Raw genomic sequence first — 20,574 nt, 5'->3', positions numbered from 1 at the left:
TTGCACCCCGGCACCCTGAATGTCCTGTTGCTGTCACTTCGAGACCTGCTATTTGTGTTAGTGCTTTGGTTTTTCACATACTGAGAAGGAACCATCATGTACTACATGATAGTTATTTGGAGGAGCCCAGCCGCAGCCTATGTAACTATTCTCTTGACAGGCATAAAGGTGCCAACCTCTTTGGAAAGCTTTTGAATGCATACGGGGTGTGCAGTCACCTCCTCGGTGCTGCACCTGGTGAAAATGTTGAACTGAACTGAGGAGTTATTAACACTTTTCCCTTTACAAGCCTTCATTTGCTCCTTGGCACTAACCAAAAGGCGGCTACTGATGGACATGTGGTGTAACAAAGCGTGGACATGCCCCTGCTCCACCAAGTGCATCACTCTTCTTTAGTAGGTCAGAGACCATTGAAAATGTCAGGAGCATGCCCCCAGCATGCTTTGCCACCTCCCAGCATGCACGGCCCAGCCACTGACCTGTATGAGAAGATTATGTGGTCGAGTTATGGATTTGAAATTCATATCATTTGCACCATTGTAGAGAACCACCACCTCAGTTTGCCCTGGTGCTGCAGGCCTTGAGGGAGAGATGTTTGGCAAGATCGCCTTTGAGTGGCCAAAAGCCTGCAGGTCTGCCCCTTTTCAGATCATTAGCCACCTAGATCTCTACACCAAATGCCCCACCCTCACTTACATCCCCCATCAATGACTGATGGTTAATCACACCTTTTCCAAGAGCATCAGCTGCATCTGTACACTTGCAGCTTCTACAAGCGGTTTTGTCTACTTTGTCTGCTGTATATGTACCCAGATTGGGGAAACATCCTTTTTTACGACTTTTTTTTTCCGAAAGTCATGGTTAACAAAAGCGCAACCACGCTTTTTTTAACCACGACTCAATTTTTTTGTGCCTTAACTACGTATGTTCTGAACAACGAACATGCGTGGTTAAGGTACAAAGAAGGGAGTTGGCGAAGGTAAGTGGTGGGTTTAGGTTTTGGGGAGGGGTGGGGGGTCAGGGGGTTTTAGGTTTTGGGGTGGGGTGGGGGGGTGGGGCGTTTTTGGTTTTGGGGAGTGGGTGGGGGGTCAGGGGGTTTTAGGTTTTGGGGTGGGGTTGGGTGGTGGGGCGTTTTTGGTTTTGGGGAGTGGGTGGGAGGTCAGGGGGTTTTAGGTTTTGGGGTGGGGTTCGGGGGTGGGGCGTTTTTTGTTTTGGGGAGTGGGTGGGGGGTCAGGGGGTTTTAGGTTTTGGGGTGGGGTTGGGGGGGTGGGGTGAGGGATGTAGGGTGAATGATGCCTATTGTTAATGCTTTTATCAGGAATTCCTTTACAACGAAATATCGTTGTTAAGGCATTCGTGGTAAAATCATTAGTAGAATCAACGAGGTCGGTGTTCCGACCTCGTTGTTAAGGCAGTAGTTGTTTTTGAAGTCGTTGTTTCGTCGTACAATCCCCAGCTTGTATGACTGTGTCTCCCCATGGTTAGGATTGTGAGATGATTAAATGTGTTGTTGTGTCAGCTCCAAGTAACTGACCCAAATCAGATTCAGAATTTTGGATTTTTCCCATTTATGACGCTACATCTGTGATGTCTGCATCTCTTCTTTCCTCTGCTAAATTCTATTTCCTTTCTTAGACATGATGGGGCTGAAGAGGATGTTGGAGAAACTGGGTGCCCCCAAGACGCACCTGGAGCTGAAGAAGATGATCACTGAAGTGACCGGCGGAGCCAGTGACACCATATCGTACCAGGACTTTGTCCGAATGATGTTGGGCAAGCGCTCGGCCATACTCAAGATGTACGTGCCTTGGTGGAGGGAAGAGTGAATGGCCGTGGGGATGGTGTAGCGAATTACATATATGTGCATGCATATGCCAGGAGTGTCTGTCTCTTAGATATGGGCTCCCCATAGATAATTTCCTAGCCTGTGTAGATGATGCAGTTTAGAAAACCTTTAACTATGGAGTAAGAAGATGGCAAGGGGTGAAACATTTAAATGCAGCGCGTCCAAAATGTGGCCAGTTGGAATCAATAACTCTGGAAACGTATTCCAGAGGTTCAGTGCCTGCACTGCCAGGCTTCTTCCAGCAAGCCATGAGCCAGATAAGATTAGGAGTTTCTGACTGCCTGGGATACAGACTAATCCAGCATGGCTGGTTGCAAAGGCAGTGGAAAATCCTCCTTGGGAGATATATCCAGGGTTCTAGGATATCAGTGTCTGCATAGATGACCGGAATTTTGAGACTCCAAAAGTATCTCTGTAGTAAGATTGCCAAGAGCCCTGATGCAGGTGGGCCGTAGCTTCCATTGGTGCAGCAGCTGTAGTGGCACCAGGGCCCAGAGGCCGGAGGGGCCCACTGAAACCTGATTATTGGTGCATTGCACAGTACAAACAGCGGCTAACGGGCTTATTACCTTCCTTCTTATTCTTGAATTCCAAAGAAACTGAAGATCTGGCTTTTCAATTCACCAACCTATCATGGGCAGGGCCAGGCACACACACACCTGCTCAGTGCCAAGATACCCTCCTGGGTGGCAGTGCACTCTAAAGATACAAAAAACATAGCACTGGGGCCCCTGACACACCAACTGCACCACTGGATGCAGACAAAGACTATCTGCCCCATCATTTTGTTGCATAGTAAAAGACAGCCATAGACTGTTGAAGCTCATTTTGGGGGTGATTATTAATTAGGCAGACAGGTTACTCAGTCGCAAATCTGACAGAGTACTGATCTGTCTATAACGTGCTGCAGGCCCTATTGAGGGCTGCAGGATCATCAGCTTTCCATCAACAGACTGCAACTTCCTTCAACGGCGCATGGGCCATCAGGGAAAGGGCATTATACCGCCAGTCCTATTTAGGATGGACAGTGCAACGTCCCTTTTTTCTGTCTTTCACTACCAGGTAAAACCTGATGTTGAGAGACAGAAAAAAATATCCCTCACGCCTAGGAAAAAAGGCTTTGGATGTGGGGTTCATTAGTTTTTTTGTTTTTCAATAACAATCTCCCATCTTGGGAGTTTAAAAAAAAATAAAAACTAAAATGTTAAAGTTTAGTGGACGCCAATCAAAACTGACGGCGGCCGTCGCGCAAACTTTTTGTACCTTGTCAGGAGCCGCAATGAAAAAGACTTCTGTCAAGGTACAGAGATAAACGGTGGAGAACCGTTCGCAAAGCTCTAGACCTGGCCCTAGGTTTTCTTTGGGAGAACCTGCTAGAACAACATGCTCGGTACAAATAAATTAAACAATGTTACAGTCATGCTGTTTATAAATGTACAAAATCTTTATTCAATACTGACAACAGATTGAACTGTGCATAAAAACAACATTTGCAAGTCCATTTAGCATCAATCCTTGTGTTTGTAACTCTGAAAAGAATAGGTCTGATTCCATCAAAGTTTGAAGTTCTAGATTGATATATACAATTAATTAGTCCATAATACCACTGTCTCTCCTCAGTAGGATGTACAAACATGCATTTTTCTTCTGAGGTAAAATCAAATGTTAGCAGCCCTCACACTGCTGGGCCTCTTTGCCAGTGCGTGTGCTGCGCTAGTGATACCTACACACCTGAGCCGGAGATGCTCTAGCACTTAACAGGCATTTCAACACTTTTCCAGTTAATACATAAACTTCAGAACTGCGAATTACAAATTTATTATACCCAAAAAATTGTTTTTGTGACTCAAAGGTTTGAAGCACAAAAAGCAAATCTGTCAGGCAAGAAAACGGAATCTACTGAGTTTTTTATGCGACCCCTCCTGGCAGTGTTGGAATATAAGGTGATCTAGATCGGTGGTTCCCAACCTGTGGTCCAGGGACCCCTAGGGGTCCGCAAAGCTTCCTCAGGGGGTCCATGACTGCTTAGAAAATTTAATAATATTAACAGATTAGGTCCCCAGCTTTCAGCAATGACTCATCGGGGGGTCCCCTTGTAAGGAAATGCCTCCTTGGCATGGTTGCCCCCTGACTTTTTGCCTTTGCTGATGCTATGTTTACAATTGAAAGTGTGCTGAGGCCTGCTAACCAGGCCCCAGCACCAGTGTTCTTTCCCTAACCTGTACTTTTGTATCCACAATTGGCAGACCCTGGCATCCAGATAAGTCCCTTGTAACTGGTACCTCTAGTACCAAGGGCCCTGATGCCAAGGAAGGTCTCTAAGGGCTGCAGCATGTCTTATGCCACCCTGGAGACCTCTCACTCAGCACAGACACCCTGCTTGCCAGCTTGTGTGTGCTAGTGAGAACAAAACGAGTAAGTCGACATGGCACTCCCCTCAGGGTGCCATGCCAGCCTCTCACTGCCTATGCAAGTATAGGTCAGTCACCCCTCTAGCAGGCCTTACAGCCCTAAGGCAGGGTGCACTATACCATAGGTGAGGGTACCAGTGCATGAGCATGGTACCCCTACAGTGTCTAAACAAAACCTTAGACATTGTAAGTGCAGGGTAGCCATAAGAGTATATGGTCTGGGAGTCTGTCAAACACGAACTCCACAGCACCATAATGGCTACACTGAAAACTGGGAAGTTTGGTATCAAACTTCTCAGCACAATAAATGCACACTGATGCCAGTGTACATTTTATTGCAAAATACACCCCAGAGGGCACCTTAGAGGTGCCCCCTGAAACTTAACCGACTGTCTGTGTAGGCTGACTAGTTCCAGCAGCCTGCCACACTAGAGACATGTTGCTGGCCCCATGGGGAGAGTGCCTTTGTCACTCTGAGGCCAGTAACAAAGCCTGCACTGGGTGGAGATGCTAACACCTCCCCCAGGCAGGAGCTGTAACACCTGGCGGTGAGCCTCAAAGGCTCACCCCTCTGTCACAGCCCAGCAGGGCACTCCAGCTTAGTGGCGTTGCCCGCCCCCTCCGGCCACGGCCCCCACTTTTGGCGGCAAGGCTGGAGGGAACAAAGAAAGCAACAAGGAGGAGTCACTGGCCAGTCAGGACAGCCCCTAAGGTGTCCTGAGCTGAGGTGACTCTAACTTTTAGAAATCCTCCATCTTGCAGATGGAGGATTCCCCCAATAGGGTTAGGATTGTGACCCCATCCCCTTGGGAGGAGGCACAAAGAGGGTGTACCCACCCTCAGGGCTAGTAGCCATTGGCTACTAACCCCCCAGACCTAAACACGCCCTTAAATTTAGTATTTAAGGGCTACCCTGAACCCTAGAAAATTAGATTCCTGCAACAACAACAAGAAGGACTGCCCAGCTGAAAACCCCTGCAGAGGAAGACCAGAAGACAACAACTGCCTTGGCTCCAGAAACTCACCGGCCTGTCTCCTGCCTTCCAAAGAACTCTGCTCCAGCGACGCCTTCCAAAGGGACCAGCGACCTCTGACTCCTCTGAGGACTGCCCTGCTTCGACGACGACAAGAAACTCCCGAGGACAGCGGACCTGCTCCAAAAAGACTGCAACTTTGTTTCAAGAAGCAGCTTTAAAGAACCCTGCAACTCCCCGCAAGAAGCGTGAGACTTGCAACACTGCACCCGGCGACCCCGACTCGGCTGGTGGAGAACCAACACCTCAGGGAGGACCCCCGGACTACTCTACGACTGTGAGTACCAAAACCTGTCCCCCCTGAGCCCCCACAGCGCCGCCTGCAGAGGGAATCCCGAGGCTTCCCCTGACCGCAACTCTCTGAAACCTAAGTCCAGACGCCTGGAAAAGACCCTGCACCCGCAGCCCCCAGGACCTGAAGGACCGGACTTTCACTGCATAAGTGACCCCCAGGAGTCCCTCTCCCTTGCCCAAGTGGAGGTTTCCCCGAGGAAGCCCCCCCTTGCCTGCCTGCAGCGCGGAAGAGATCCCTTGATCTCTCATTGACTTACATTGCGAACCCGACGCTTGTTCTAACACTGCACCCGGCCGCCCCCGCGCCGCTGAGGGTGAAATTTCTGTGTGGGCTTGTGTCCCCCCCGGTGCCCTACAAAACCCCCCTGGTCTGCCCTCCGAAGACGCGGGTACTTACCTGCAAGCAGACCGGAACCGGGGCACCCCCTTCTCTCCATTGAAGCCTATGCGTTTTGGGCACCACTTTGAACTCTGCACCTGACCGGCCCTGAGCTGCTGGTGTGGTAACTTTGGGGTTGCTCTGAACCCCCAACGGTGGGCTACCTTGGACCAAGAACTGAACCCTGTAAGTGTCTTACTTACCTGGTAAAACTAACAAAAACTTACCTCCCCCAGGAACTGTGAAAATTGCACTGTGTCCACTTTTAAAGTAGCTATTTGTGAATAACTTGAAAAGTATACATGCAATTGAAATGATTCAAAGTTCCTAATGTACTTACCTGCAATACCTTTCAAACAAGATATTACATGTTAAATTTGAACCTGTGGTTCTTAAAATAAACTAAGAAAAGATATTTTTCTATAACAAAACCTATTGGCTGGATTTGTCTCTGAGTGTGTGTACCTCATTTATTGTCTATGTGTATGTACAACAAATGCTTAACACTACTCCTTGGATAAGCCTACTGCTCGACCACACTACCACAAAATAGAGCATTAGTATTATCTCTTTTTACCACTATTTTACCTCTAAGGGGAACCCTTGGACTCTGTGCATGCTATTCCTTACTTTGAAATAGCACATACAGAGCCAACTTCCTACATTGGTGGATCAGCGGTGGGGTACAAGACTTTGCATTTGCTGGACTACTCAGCCAATACCTGATCACACGACAAATTCCAAAATTGTCATTAGAAATTGATTTTTGCAATTTGAAAAGTTTTCTAAATTCTTAAAAGACCTGCTAGGGCCTTGTGTTAGATCCTGTTTAGCATTTCTTTTAGAGTTTAAAAGTTTGTAAAAGTTTGAATTAGATTCTAGAACCAGTTTTAGATTCTTAAAAAGTATTCCAACTTTTAGAAGCAAAATGTCTAGCACAGATGTGACTGTGGTGGAACTCGACACCACACCTTACCTCCATCTACAGATGAGAGAGCTAAGGTCACTCTGTAAACTAAAGAAAATAACAATAGGCCCCAAACCTACCAAAATACAGCTCCAGGAGCTTTTGGCAGAGTTTGAAAAGGCCAACCCCTCTGAGGGTGGCAACTCAGAGGATGAAGATAGTGACTTGGAGGGAAATTCCCCCCCTCCAGTCCTACTTAGGGAGAGCAGGGCTACTCAAGCCCTGACTCCACAAATAATAGTCAGAGATGCTGGTTCCCTCACAGGAGGGACCAACAACTCTGAAATCACTGAGGATAACCCCAGTGAAGAGGACATCCAGTTAGCCAGGATGGCCAAAAGATTGGCTTTGGAAAGACAGATCCTAGCCATAGAGAGGGAAAGACAAGAGATGGGCCTAGGACCCATCAATGGTGGCAGCAACATAAATAGGGTCAGAGATTCTCCTGACATGTTGAAAATCCCCAAAGGGATTGTAACTAAATATGAAGATGGTGATGACATCACCAAATGGTTCACAGCTTTTGAGAGGGCTTGTGTAACCAGAAAAGTGAACAGATCTCACTGGGGTGCTCTCCTTTGGGAAATGTTCACAGGAAAGTGTAGGGATAGACTCCTCACACTCTCTGGAAAAGATGCAGAATCTTATGACCTCATGAAGGGTACCCTGATTGAGGGCTTTGGATTCTCCACTGAGGAGTATAGGATTAGATTCAGGGGGGCTCAAAAATCCTCGAGCCAGACCTGGGTTGACTTTGTAGACTACTCAGTAAAAACACTAGATGGTTGGATTCAAGGCAGTGGTGTAAGTAATTATGATGGGCTGTACAATTTATTTGTGAAAGAACACCTGTTAAGTAATTGTTTCAATGATAAACTGCATCAGCATCTGGTAGACCTAGGACCAATTTCTCCCCAAGAATTGGGAAAGAAGGCGGACCATTGGGTCAAGACAAGGGTGTCCAAAACTTCCACAGGGGGTGACCAAAAGAAAGGGGTCACAAAACCTCCCCAGGGGAAAGGTGGTGAGACAGCCAAAAATAAAAATAGTAAAGAGTCTTCTACAGGCCCCCAAAAACCTGCACAGGAGGGTGGGCCCAGAGCCTCTTCACAAAACAATCCTGGGTACAAGGGTAAAAACTTTGATCCCAAAAAGGCCTGGTGTCGAAACTGTAGTCAGTCTGGACACCAAACTGGAGACAAGGCCTGTCCCAAGAAAAGTTCCACTCCAAACTCCAATCCAGGTAACACTGGAATGGCTAGTCTCCAAGTGGGATCAACAGTGTGCCCAGAGCAAATCAGGGTCCACACTGAAGCTACTCTAGTCTCTGAGGGTGGGGTGGATTTAGCCACACTAGCTGCCTGGCCGCCTAACATGCAAAAATACAGGCAGCAGCTCTTTATTAATGGGACAAGTGTAGAGGGCCTGAGGGATACAGGTGCCAGTGTCACCATGGTGACAGAGAAACTGGTTTCCCCTGGCCAATAACTGACTGGAAAAACTTATACAGTCACCAACGCTGACAATCAGACTAAAGCACATCCCATGGCAATGGTAACTTTAGAATGGGGAGGGGTCAATGGCCTGAAACAGGTGGTGGTCTCCTCAAACATCCCAGTAGACTGTCTGCTTGGAAATGACCTGGAGTCCTCAGCATGGGCTGAGGTAGAACTAAAAACCCATGCAGCCATGCTGGGTATCCCTGAACTGGTGTGTGTAAAAACAAGAGCACAATGCAAGGCACAGGGTGAAAAAGTAGAGCTGGAGTCTGGAAAAATGGCCCAGCCTACCAAGAGAAAAGGAAAGTCAGTTGGGAAACCAACTGCAACACAGTCAGAAAAAGGGAACCTCTCTTCTCAGGAAGAAGTTCTGCCCTCTGAGGGAACTGAGCCTTTGGAACTTGAACCTTATCAGGTTGAGCTCTTAGGCCCAGGGGGACCCTCAAGGGAGGAGCTGTGTAAGGGACAAGAGACCTGTCCCTCTCTTGAAGGCCTTAGGCAGCAAGCTGCTGAAGAGTCCAAGGGCAAGAAAAATGGAACACATAGGGTCTATTGGGAAGATGGACTCCTGTACACTGAGGCCAGAGACCCCAAACCTGGTGCCACTAGGAGAGTGGTAGTGCCTCAGTCGTTCAGAGAGTTTATTCTGACCTTAGCCCATGATATTCCCCTTGCTGGGCATTTGGGACAAACCAAGACGTCGGAGAGGTTAGTCAACCACTTCTACTGGCCCAATATGTCCCAGAAGGTTAAGGAGTTTTGCCTCTCCTGCCCCACCTGTCAATCCAGTGGTAAGACAGGTGGGCACCCAAAGGCCCCCCTCATTCCACTTCCAGTGGTGGGGGTCCCCTTTGAAAGAGTGGGTGTGGACATAGTTGGTCCACTGGAACCTCCCGCAGCCTCAGGAAATATGTACATCCTAGTAGTAGTGGATCATGCTACTAGGTATCCTGAAGCTATTCCCCTTAGGTCGACTACTGCCCTTGCAGTAGCCAAGGCCCTCATTGGTATCTTTACCAGAGTGGGTTTCCCTAAGGAGGTGGTGTCTGACAGAGGTACCAACTTCATGTCAGCATACCTAAAACACATGTGGAATGAGTGTGGAGTGACTTACAAATTCACTACACCATACCATCCACAAACTAATGGCTTAGTTGAGAGATTCAACAAGACATTAAAAGGCATGATCATGGGGCTCCCAGAAAAACTCAAAAGGAGATGGGATGTCCTCTTGCCATGTCTGCTTTTTGCTTACAGAGAGGTGCCACAGAAGGGAGTAGGATTCTCACCCTTTGAACTTCTGTTTGGCCACCCTGTAAGGGGACCACTTGCTCTTGTTAAAGAAGGCTGGGAGAGACCTCTTCATGAGCCTAAACAAGACATAGTGGACTATGTACTTGGCCTTCGCTCTAGAATGGCAGAGTACATGGAAAAGGCAACCAAAAACCTTGAGGCCAGCCAACAGCTCCAGAAGTTTTGGTATGACCAAAAGGCTGCACTGGTTGAGTTCCAACCAGGGCAGAAAGTCTGGGTTCTGGAGCCTGTGGCTCCCAGGGCACTCCAGGACAAATGGAGTGGCCCTTACCCAGTGCTAGAAAGGAAGAGTCAGGTCACCTACCTGGTGGACCTGGGCACAAGCAGGAGCCCCAAGAGGGTGATCCATGTGAACCGCCTTAAGCTCTTCCATGACAGGGCTGATGTAAATCTGTTGATGGTAACAGATGAGGATCAGGAGGCAGAGAGTGAACCTCTCCCTGATCTTCTGTCATCAGACCCAAAAGATGGCTCAGTAGATGGAGTGATCTACTCAGACACCCTCTCTGGCCAACAGCAAGCTGATTGTAGGAGAGTCCTACAACAGTTTCCTGAACTCTTCTCCTTAACCCCTGGTCAGACACACCTGTGTACCCATGATGTGGACACAGGAGACAGCATGCCTGTCAAGAACAAAATCTTTAGACAGTCTGACCATGTTAAGGAAAGCATCAAGGTGGAAGTCCACAAGATGCTGGAATTGGGAGTAATTGAGCGCTCTGACAGCCCCTGGGCTAGCCCAGTGGTCTTAGTCCCCAAACCTCACACCAAAGATGGAAAGAAAGAGATGAGGTTTTGTGTGGATTACAGAGGGCTCAATTCTGTCACCAAGACAGATGCTCATCCAATTCCTAGAGCTGATGAGCTCATAGATAAATTAGGTGCTGCCAAATTCTTAAGTACCTTTGACTTGACAGCAGGGTACTGGCAAATAAAAATGGCACCTGGAGCAAAAGAGAAAACAGCATTCTCCACACCTGATGGGCATTATCAGTTTACTGTTATGCCCTTTGGTTTAAAGAATGCCCCTGCCACCTTCCAAAGGTTGGTGAATCAAGTCCTTGCTGGCTTGGAGTCCTTTAGCACAGCTTATCTTGATGATATTGCTGTCTTTAGCTCCACCTGGCAGGATCACCTGGTCCACCTGAAGAAGGTTTTGAAGGCTCTGCAATCTGCAGGCCTCTCTATCAAGGCATCCAAATGCCAGATAGGGCAGGGAACTGTGGTTTACTTGGGCCACCTTGTAGGTGGAGGCCAAGTTCAGCCACTCCAACCCAAGATCCAGACTATTCTGGACTGGGTAGCTCCAAAAACCCAGACTCAAGTCAGGGCATTCCTTGGCTTGACTGGGTACTACAGGAGGTTTGTGAAGGGATATGGATCCATTGTGACAGCCCTCACTGAACTCACCTCGAAGAAAATGCCCAAGAAAGTGAACTGGACTGTGGAATGCCAACAGGCCTTTGACACCCTGAAACAAGCAATGTGCTCAGCACCAGTTCTAAAAGCTCCAGATTATTCTAAGCAGTTCATTGTGCAGACAGATGCCTCTGAACATGGGATAGGGGCACTTTTGTCCCAAACAAATGATGATGGCCTTGACCAGCCTGTTGCTTTCATTAGCAGGAGGTTACTCCCCAGGGAGCAGCGTTGGAGTGCCATTGAGAGGGAGGCCTTTGCTGTGGTTTGGTCCCTGAAGAAGCTGAGACCATACCTCTTTGGGACTCACTTCCTAGTTCAAACTGACCACAGACCTCTCAAATGGCTGATGCAAATGAAAGGTGAAAATCCTAAACTGTTGAGGTGGTCCATCTCCCTACAGGGAATGGACTTTATAGTGGAACACAGACCTGGGACTGCCCATGCCAATGCAGATGGCCTTTCCAGGTTCTTCCACTTAGAAAATGAAGACTCTCTTGGGAAAGGTTAGTCTCATCCTCTTTCGTTTGGGGGGGGGGTTGTGTAAGGAAATGCCTCCTTGGCATGGTTGCCCCCTGACTTTTTGCCTTTGCTGATGCTATGTTTACAATTGAAAGTGTGCTGAGGCCTGCTAACCAGGCCCCAGCACCAGTGTTCTTTCCCTAACCTGTACTTTTGTATCCACAATTGGCAGACCCTGGCATCCAGATAAGTCCCTTGTAACTGGTACCTCTAGTACCAAGGGCCCTGATGCCAAGGAAGGTCTCTAAGGGCTGCAGCATGTCTTATGCCACCCTGGAGACCTCTCACTCAGCACAGACACCCTGCTTGCCAGCTTGTGTGTGCTAGTGAGAACAAAACGAGTAAGTCGACATGGCACTCCCCTCAGGGTGCCATGCCAGCCTCTCACTGCCTATGCAAGTATAGGTCAGTCACCCCTCTAGCAGGCCTTACAGCCCTAAGGCAGGGTGCACTATACCATAGGTGAGGGTACCAGTGCATGAGCATGGTACCCCTACAGTGTCTAAACAAAACCTTAGACATTGTAAGTGCAGGGTAGCCATAAGAGTATATGGTCTGGGAGTCTGTCAAACACGAACTCCACAGCACCATAATGGCTACACTGAAAACTGGGAAGTTTGGTATCAAACTTCTCAGCACAATAAATGCACACTGATGCCAGTGTACATTTTATTGCAAAATACACCCCAGAGGGCACCTTAGAGGTGCCCCCTGAAACTTAACCGACTGTCTGTGTAGGCTGACTAGTTCCAGCAGCCTGCCACACTAGAGACATGTTGCTGGCCCCATGGGGAGAGTGCCTTTGTCACTCTGAGGCCAGTAACAAAGCCTGCACTGGGTGGAGATGCTAACACCTCCCCCAGGCAGGAGCTGTAACACCTGGCGGTGAGCCTCAAAGGCTCACCCCTTTGTCACAGCCCAGCAGGGCACTCCAGCTTAGTGGAGTTGCCCGCCCCCTCCGGCCACGGCCCCCACTTTTGGCGGCAAGGCTGGAGGGAACAAAGAAAGCAACAAGGAGGAGTCACTGGCCAGTCAGGACAGCCCCTAAGGTATCCTGAGCTGAGATGACTCTAACTTTTAGAAATCCTCCATCTTGCAGATGGAGGATTCCCCCAATAGGGTTAGGATTGTGACCCCCTCCCCTTGGGAGGAGGCACAAAGAGGGTGTACCCACCCTCAGGGCTAGTAGCCATTGGCTACTAACCCCCCAGACCTAAACACGCCCTTAAATTTAGTATTTAAGGGCTACCCTGAACCCTAGAAAATTAGATTCCTGCAACAACAACAAGAAGGACTGCCCAGCTGAAAACCCCTGCAGAGGAAGACCAGAAGACAACAACTGCCTTGGCTCCAGAAACTCACCGGCCTGTCTCCTGCCTTCCAAAGAACTCTGCTCCAGCGACGCCTTCCAAAGGGACCAGCGACCTCTGACTCCTCTGAGGACTGCCCTGCTTCGACGACGACAAGAAACTCCCGAGGACAGCGGACCTGCTCCAAAAAGACTGCAACTTTGTTTCAAGAAGCAGCTTTAAAGAACCCTGCAACTCCCCGCAAGAAGCGTGAGACTTGCAACACTGCACCCGGCGACCCCGACTCGGCTGGTGGAGAACCAACACCTCAGGGAGGACCCCCGGACTACTCTACGACTGTGAGTACCAAAACCTGTCCCCCCTGAGCCCCCACAGCGCCGCCTGCAGAGGGAATCCCGAGGCTTCCCCTGACCGCGACTCTCTGAAACCTAAGTCCCGACGCCTGGAAAAGACCCTGCACCCGCAGCCCCCAGGACCTGAAGGACCGGACTTTCACTGCAGAAGTGACCCCCAGGAGTCCCTCTCCCTTGCCCAAGTGGAGGTTTCCCCGAGGAAGACCCCCCTTGCCTGCCTGCAGCGCGGAAGAGATCCCTTGATCTCTCATTAACTTACATTGTGAACCCGACGCTTGTTCTAACACTGCACCCGGCCGCCCCCGCGCCGCTGAGGGTGAAATTTCTGTGTGGGCTTGTGTCCCCCCCGGTGCCCTACAAAACCCCCCTGGTCTGCCCTCCGAAGACGCGGGTACTTACCTGCAAGCAGACCGGAACCGGGGCACCCCCTTCTCTCCATTGAAGCCTATGCGTTTTGGGCACCACTTTGAACTCTGCACCTGACCGGCCCTGAGCTGCTGGTGTGGTAACTTTGGGGTTGCTCTGAACCCCCAACGGTGGGCTACCTTGGACCAAGAACTGAACCCTGTAAGTGTCTTACCTACCTGGTAAAACTAACAAAAACTTACCTCCCCCAGGAACTGTGAAAATTGCACTGTGTCCACTTTTAAAGTAGCTATTTGTGAATAACTTGAAAAGTATACATGCAATTGAAATGATTCAAAGTTCCTTTCAAACAAGATATTACATGTTAAATTTGAACCTGTGGTTCTTAAAATAAACTAAGAAAAGATATTTTTCTATAACAAAACCTATTGGCTGGATTTGTCTCTGAGTGTGTGTACCTCATTTATTGTCTATGTGTATGTACAACAAATGCTTAACACTACTCCTTGGATAAGCCTACTGCTCGACCACACAACCACAAAATAGAGCATTAGTATTATCTCTTTTTACCACTATTTTACCTCTAAGGGGAACCCTTGGACTCTGTGCATGCTATTCCTTACTTTGAAATAGCACATACAGAGCCAACTTCCTACACCCCTGATTCCAATAATGATTCAGTGGGGGTCCCTGGTTTTCCAGTACTAATAAACTGGGGTTCCACAGAAGTCAAAAGGTTGTGAACCACTGATCTAGATGGATCTCAGATCAATCATTAAACTAGATCCGTGTTCCAGACGGGCTCCCGGCGATTCTTACTTGACGCAAGTTATGACACCTGCAGAGCGTCTTGTGAACTCTCCGACTTTATGTTACAGCTGTTCCTGGCACACATAACTGGCTTTCATCAGCTTCCTCTGTCTGATAAGGCTAGGAGCAGTTGTAAATGATCACAGCTAGAACCACCCCCCCCATTCCCAACTCAGATGCCCATCAGAACCAACAAATGCATGCAGCATATCACTGAACAACAAGTAAAGAGACCAGTGCTTAATTTGAGCAGGTGGAGGGGCGGGGCATTGGCACTTATTTTTTTAGCCCAGCGCTTAGTTATCTGCATTAGACATTTACTGAGAGCAAAAAGGAAAGGCGGAAGATTAAGCGCTGAAGGAGACAAAGTAGATTTGGGTCCTCATTACCAGTGACCTCTTATTTTTAATGGAGCGGGCACAGCAGCTACTGGTCTCCTCAGAATTGTGAGATCCACAAGAACACTGTAGATCTCTTTGCTTTCACTTGGAGATTTCAGCTGTTGAAAGTATCCAAATTCTCTGTTTGAAAGTCGGGAGATGGGGGAATGAGGAATTACCAGGGGAATCTGACCCAGAATTACGGATTTTCCAGGTAATTTCCCATTTCTTAGTGGATCCTCATGGTCCAATCATAAAGGGTCGGATTTTCCCTATCCACAGAGTTATCAGTATCCCTGGTACCAGTACCTCCAGAGATGGGGACATACCCATCAATTTTCCTGGCCACTCATAATGAAAGCCTTAGGCACAAGCAAGACAGCCATGTCAGTCCATGGGAACATGAGAAGTGTCTATCTCCGAGTCCTGGGAAATTGACACTGTACTACAGAAACAGCATCTTATAGATTCAGCATGAATTGACTAACAAAGTGATGGATGTTGTGCATCCCCTTGAACAGACAAAGTCTAGAGAATGGAGGAAGCCGTAGGAAGATATTGAAGGTATTGAAGCAGACTTGTGAATCGGGAACTGATGGACAACGTATCGATGAAGCAAGAGCAGTAGTTTTCAGAGATGGCAATATTTCTAGGCAAAGGCAGCCACATTATAAGGTGACAGGCAGACCAAAACTGGTTTCAGTTTGCTTGCTTTGAAGACAGGGGGTTACAGGCACACCCTTAACATCCTTCCCACCTGCCCTCATAAACAGTCACCGGGGCACTTTATTTTTTCCCCTTAGGCTGTTTGAAGCTACATGACAGGCTTCCATCTCAAAGTGTTGACCTGCACTTAAGGGGAAGAAATTGAATATTATTGACCGCTTCTAGATGGGGAGGAACGGGATGTTAAGTATTGTTAATCAATTCTTTTACCTTCATCAGGTTTGTTTTCATACAATCGCATACATTGGTTTGAGGAATATCATTGTCCCGGGAGTAACTTTTTGTTTGTGAATTTTAGTAAAAACTGGCTTAAATTCTTCAAGTTGTTTCTGAATGTATGTCGTCATACCGCATTTGTAAACCACAAGGAGAAGGTTGCAATTGTTACCTCATATTTAATATGGACCTAACTAATTACCATTGCAAAAGCTAGATACAAAATGGCATCTGCCACCCTTTTCCTCCAATCGTCCAGGAGAGCTACCACTATGGTGGACACATGGAAAAAAGTCTTCCATAATTTTGGAGGAATTTGTGGAGTGAATTTGGAGGGGGTATCACTTTTGTGGCGCTGTCTTTATGCAGATGAAAAATAATTCTAGATTACTTTATGGAATTAGAACAGGAGGCAGCATTAGGTCTGAAAGGAGAATGCAGGGTGAGGGAGAAAGAGGGGAGGAATTTGTAACTGCACTTAGGAAGTTAGCAGTGACCTGCTAGTTTGGCGCTTTAGCACATGAATGCTTTAGGAACTAACTGCCGTTGAGATAGTACGGGAGGAATGACAAACCACCTGAGTGATGTTCTACTGGTTCCAAAAAGAGTAGATGGTGTGTGTTGATGAGTTGAAGAAAAATAATTTGAAGAGAATGGATGTCAATGCTTTGGTTGTGAGGAAGGATGAGAGCGGTAGAGACAAGGAAATAAAATTAAAAGGACACCAGTACCACTATGGCCTGTTGGGTCACATGGCAAGCAGTAAAGATTGATTTGCTGCAATGGCCATGTGCATCTAATGTGGAAGGAAAGATAATTTCATGAACTGTTGTAGGATTGTGGGACAAGTTAGGGAGGTGGAGGAGGTGAGACAAGACCAAATTGTGTGGCAGCCCATTAACAAAGGAGGTACATATTCTTCAGACTTGGTGAAAATAGAAGGAAGGGAAAATATAGGATCCATTATTGCTTATGTGTGTCCATCTCCTCAAAAGATTAAAACAACCAAAATGCTATGGGGCATGTTGGACTTTTTATTTTCTGCAGGGTCATCCCCAATCTTTTTGCCTCCTGACTCCTATGTTTTCTGACCTGTTGCTGTTGGTTTTTGTACTCTGAGCAATTTACCACTGCTAACCAGTGCTAATGTGCATATGCTCTCTGTGTGAATTGTATGGTTGATTGGTTTACCCATGATTGGCATATTTGATTTGCTAGTAAGTCCCTGGTAAGGTGCACTAGAGGTGCCAGGGCCTGTAAATCAAATGCTACTAGTGGGCCTGCAGCACTGGTTGTGCCACCCACATAAGTAGCTCTGTAATCACATCTCAGACCTGCCACTGCAGTGTCTGTGTGTGCAGTTTTAACTGTAAATTCGACTTGGCAGGTGTACCCACTTGCCAGGCCTAAACCTTCCCTTTTCTTACATGTAAGACACCCCTAAGGTAGGCCCTAGGTAGCCACAAGGGCAGGGTGCAGTGTATGGTTAAGGTAGGACATATAGTAATGTGTTTTATATGTCCTGACAGTGAAATATTGCTAAATTCGTTTTTCACTGTTGCAAGGCCTGTCTCTCTCATAGGCTAACATGGGGGCTACCTTTAAATCTGATTAAAGTGTCGATTCCCTTTGGGAGCGGATGGGCATGTGGAGTTTGGAGTCTCTGAGCTCACAATTTAAAAATACATCTTTTAGTAAAGGTGATTTTAAGATTGTGTGTTTGAAAATGCCACTTTTAGAAAGTGAGCATTTTCTTCCTTATACCATTTCTGTGACTCTGTCTGTTTGTGGATTCCCTGTGTGGGTCAGTTTGACAGTTGGGCTGGTTGCACCTCACACTAGACAGTGACACAAAGGGAGCTGGGGTGTAGTCTGCATTTCCTGATGAGGCGTCTGTGCTAGGAGGGAGAGGAGGAGTGGTCATTTACACCTGAAAGGGCTGTGCCTGTCCTCACACAATGCAATCTCCAACCCCCTGGTGAGTGTCTGGGGCCTGGCCTGGGCAAGGCAGGATTTCACATTCAAAAGAGACTTTGCTTTGAAGTAGGCCTACTTCAAAGGAGAAATTGGGTATAAGAAGGGCACCCAAAACCACAGACTTTAGAAACGCTTCTGGAACCAAGAGGAACCTCTGCCTAGAGAAGAGCTGAATAGCTGAGGAAGAAGAGCTGCCCTGCCTGTGACTGTGCTTTGTGGAGCTATCCTGCAATTGCTGCTTCTGCCAGAGTAAGAGGGCAAAGACTGGACTTTGTGTGCCTTCCATCTTGAGAAGAAATCTCCAAGGGCTTGATCTAGAGCTTGCCTCCTGTTGTTTGAAGTCTCAGGGACAGCAAAGACTTCTCTCTGCCAGCACCTGGAGTCTCTAGAGAGGCTCCTACTCTGCCCTGTGGTGCCCATCCAGTTCCTGGGACACTGAAAGGAGAAGCTGGCAGCCTAAAGACAAGAAAATCCACGCACGGAGCGCTGTGCGGGGAAAAGATTGACGCGACTCCAATCTGCGGCTGAAAAAACAACACGCCGCCAGCTCTGCAGCTGAGAAAATGACGCTCGCAGGAAACGCAACCGAAGAATCGACGCACGGAGCAGGAGAAACGACGCGCAGCTTCGCTGATGGAGGCTGGGAGATCACAACCTGCGCTGCGGGGATTTCGGATAATCGTGCTGCTGGATTTCCGACTCACGTAACGCCGTGCGGAGTTATTTTTGACGCACAGCCACACGTGTGGGGTTATTTTTGACGCACACCAGGTAAATTTTCAGGCTAGCAGCGCTAGTGTGTGTTTAAAACTACTTAAAGACTCTTTTTGCATTTTTATTGATAACTTGACTTGTGTATTGTGGATTTTTGTCGTTTTGGTCTTGTTTTGTTTAGATAAATATTTCCTATTTTTCTAAACTGGTGTCGTGTCATTTTGTAGTGTTTTCATTAAGTTACTGTGTGTGTTGGTACAAATACTTTACACCTAGCACTCTGAAGTTAAGCCTACTGCGCTGCAAAGCTAACAAGGGGGTAATCAGGGGTTAGCTGAGGGTGATTCTCTTTTACCCTGACTAGAGTGAGGGTCCTTGCTTGAACAGTGGGTAACCTGACTGTCAACCAAAGACCCTATTTCTAACAGTGCACATAAAAGTACACAGAATGGTAATCAGACCAAGGGCTGAAGGGATCACGCTAGAAAAAGCTATAACAGTGGCAGTTTATTTGTAAGCACTTATGAAGTGTAGTGGTGGAATAGTAGTGAGAAAACTGCATGTGACCTAAAAGAAAGATAACATAATTTGGTGGCCTCATCAAAAGGAACTGGGAGTGTTTCAGTGTCCCAATGTTGAACTACAAGTACATATTGCTGAGGAATGCAGTGTCAGTTTTGAGAAGTTGTATCCAGGTGTTTTTAAGTCTGACTTGGTATGTTTAAAGTCCCACATTCATATAATGAACTTATGTACATAATGTGGTTGGTAAAGAATTATAAAAACAATGTAAATCTGGGTTATAATACGTTACAGGCAAGGGAGTGGTTGGCCCTGGTTGAGGTGACCACAAAGGCCAGGTGTGAGTTTGGCTTGTGTGGACCACAGGATGCGTAATAAGAAAGTGGTAGACAAGTAACCTTTTCCCAACATTTCAGATATGTTGTCTATGTTGTAAGGGGGACATATTTTATCAGTGTAGATGTGGCCTCTGCGTACCGCCAGATAAAAGTGCATGAACAGTCTCAAGACTTTATTGTGGTCATAACTCCCATGGAAGCCTGAAAATGTCCGAGAATGCCTTTTGGACTGGTTTTAGCTTCCTGAGTCTTTCAGAGAGTCCTGATGCCAGTGCAAGCTGACAGTGTCAGAGACTTTCAGGTGTGTTCCATAAAATGAGGAATAGCAGTCAAAGCTTATGCATCAAGGCCTCTAAATGGTGCTGAGCTAAATTATTCCATAATGGAGAAGGAAGCTCTGGCTGCAAGTTGGACAAATAATATGGTCAGGAAATGTTTGTGGGGTGTTGTGTGCACAGTAAGATTTGGCTGAAAGCCCTGACCTTTTTATAAAGAAAAGGTTAGATGCTGTCTCAGCAATGATTAGGAAATTCATGGTAGGTCTGCAGGAATACCCAGTTACCTTAGAATATGTGTCCAGAGCCAGGAACAATGCTGCGGCTTGTTTATTGGGATAGGTTTCTGAGAAGATAGTTGGGGATTGTGAGAAGGAGCATGAGTTATGGTTATGGAGCATATTTATGTAGTAACAAGTGGGACAATAACAGAGGAAGAATGGAGGACAGAAATGTTACGAAACATTACTTTCTCTGAAACTTTGAAACTGTAAAAGGTGGTTGGACAAGAAACATTTGGGAACTGAACTGAAAAACTTTTGCATAGTTTGAGAAGAGCTGGCTGGGAAGGAGGATTGTTGTGTAGAGGAACTAAGCTAGTGCCCTTCATTGCATATAGAGATTAATTGTCATGGCTGATGAAGGGTATTTGGGTGGATAAAGACTGAGGAAATTATAAGTTTGGATTCCTTGAACTTGGAAGTGAAGGGAGCCATCAGGAATTGAAGTGAATGTCATATTAGCAATAACATGATCAAAATATATGTTAAACCACCTAGGGGGTGAACAAGACAAATTGTATCTGTTAATTCTGGCAGACTTATTTTCAAGGTAGCTGGAAGTTTAATGTGTGGGCGACATAAGTTTCACGGTCTGATTAAAGTCTTGTGAAGAGTGTTCCG

General features: G+C 47.2%; 1 protein-coding gene across 1 annotated transcript in view; it reads left to right on the top strand.

Annotated features, from left to right (window-relative positions):
- The window catches only part of AIF1 (allograft inflammatory factor 1), an 88,344-nt gene that overhangs the window by 64,249 nt on the left and 3,521 nt on the right, over positions 1 to 20,574 (top strand). The window contains exon 5 of the mRNA XM_069237155.1: positions 1,636 to 1,798. Within this exon, the coding sequence (XP_069093256.1) occupies positions 1,636 to 1,798 (163 nt within the window). The remainder of the gene's footprint in view (positions 1 to 1,635; positions 1,799 to 20,574) is intronic.

This window comes from Pleurodeles waltl, chromosome 6 (genome assembly GCF_031143425.1).
Source record: "Pleurodeles waltl isolate 20211129_DDA chromosome 6, aPleWal1.hap1.20221129, whole genome shotgun sequence".
In the NCBI taxonomy this organism is placed as follows: Eukaryota; Metazoa; Chordata; class Amphibia; order Caudata; family Salamandridae; genus Pleurodeles; species Pleurodeles waltl.
Note: the sequence above shows the minus strand (reverse complement) of the source record. Positions and strands in the feature narration are given on the sequence as shown.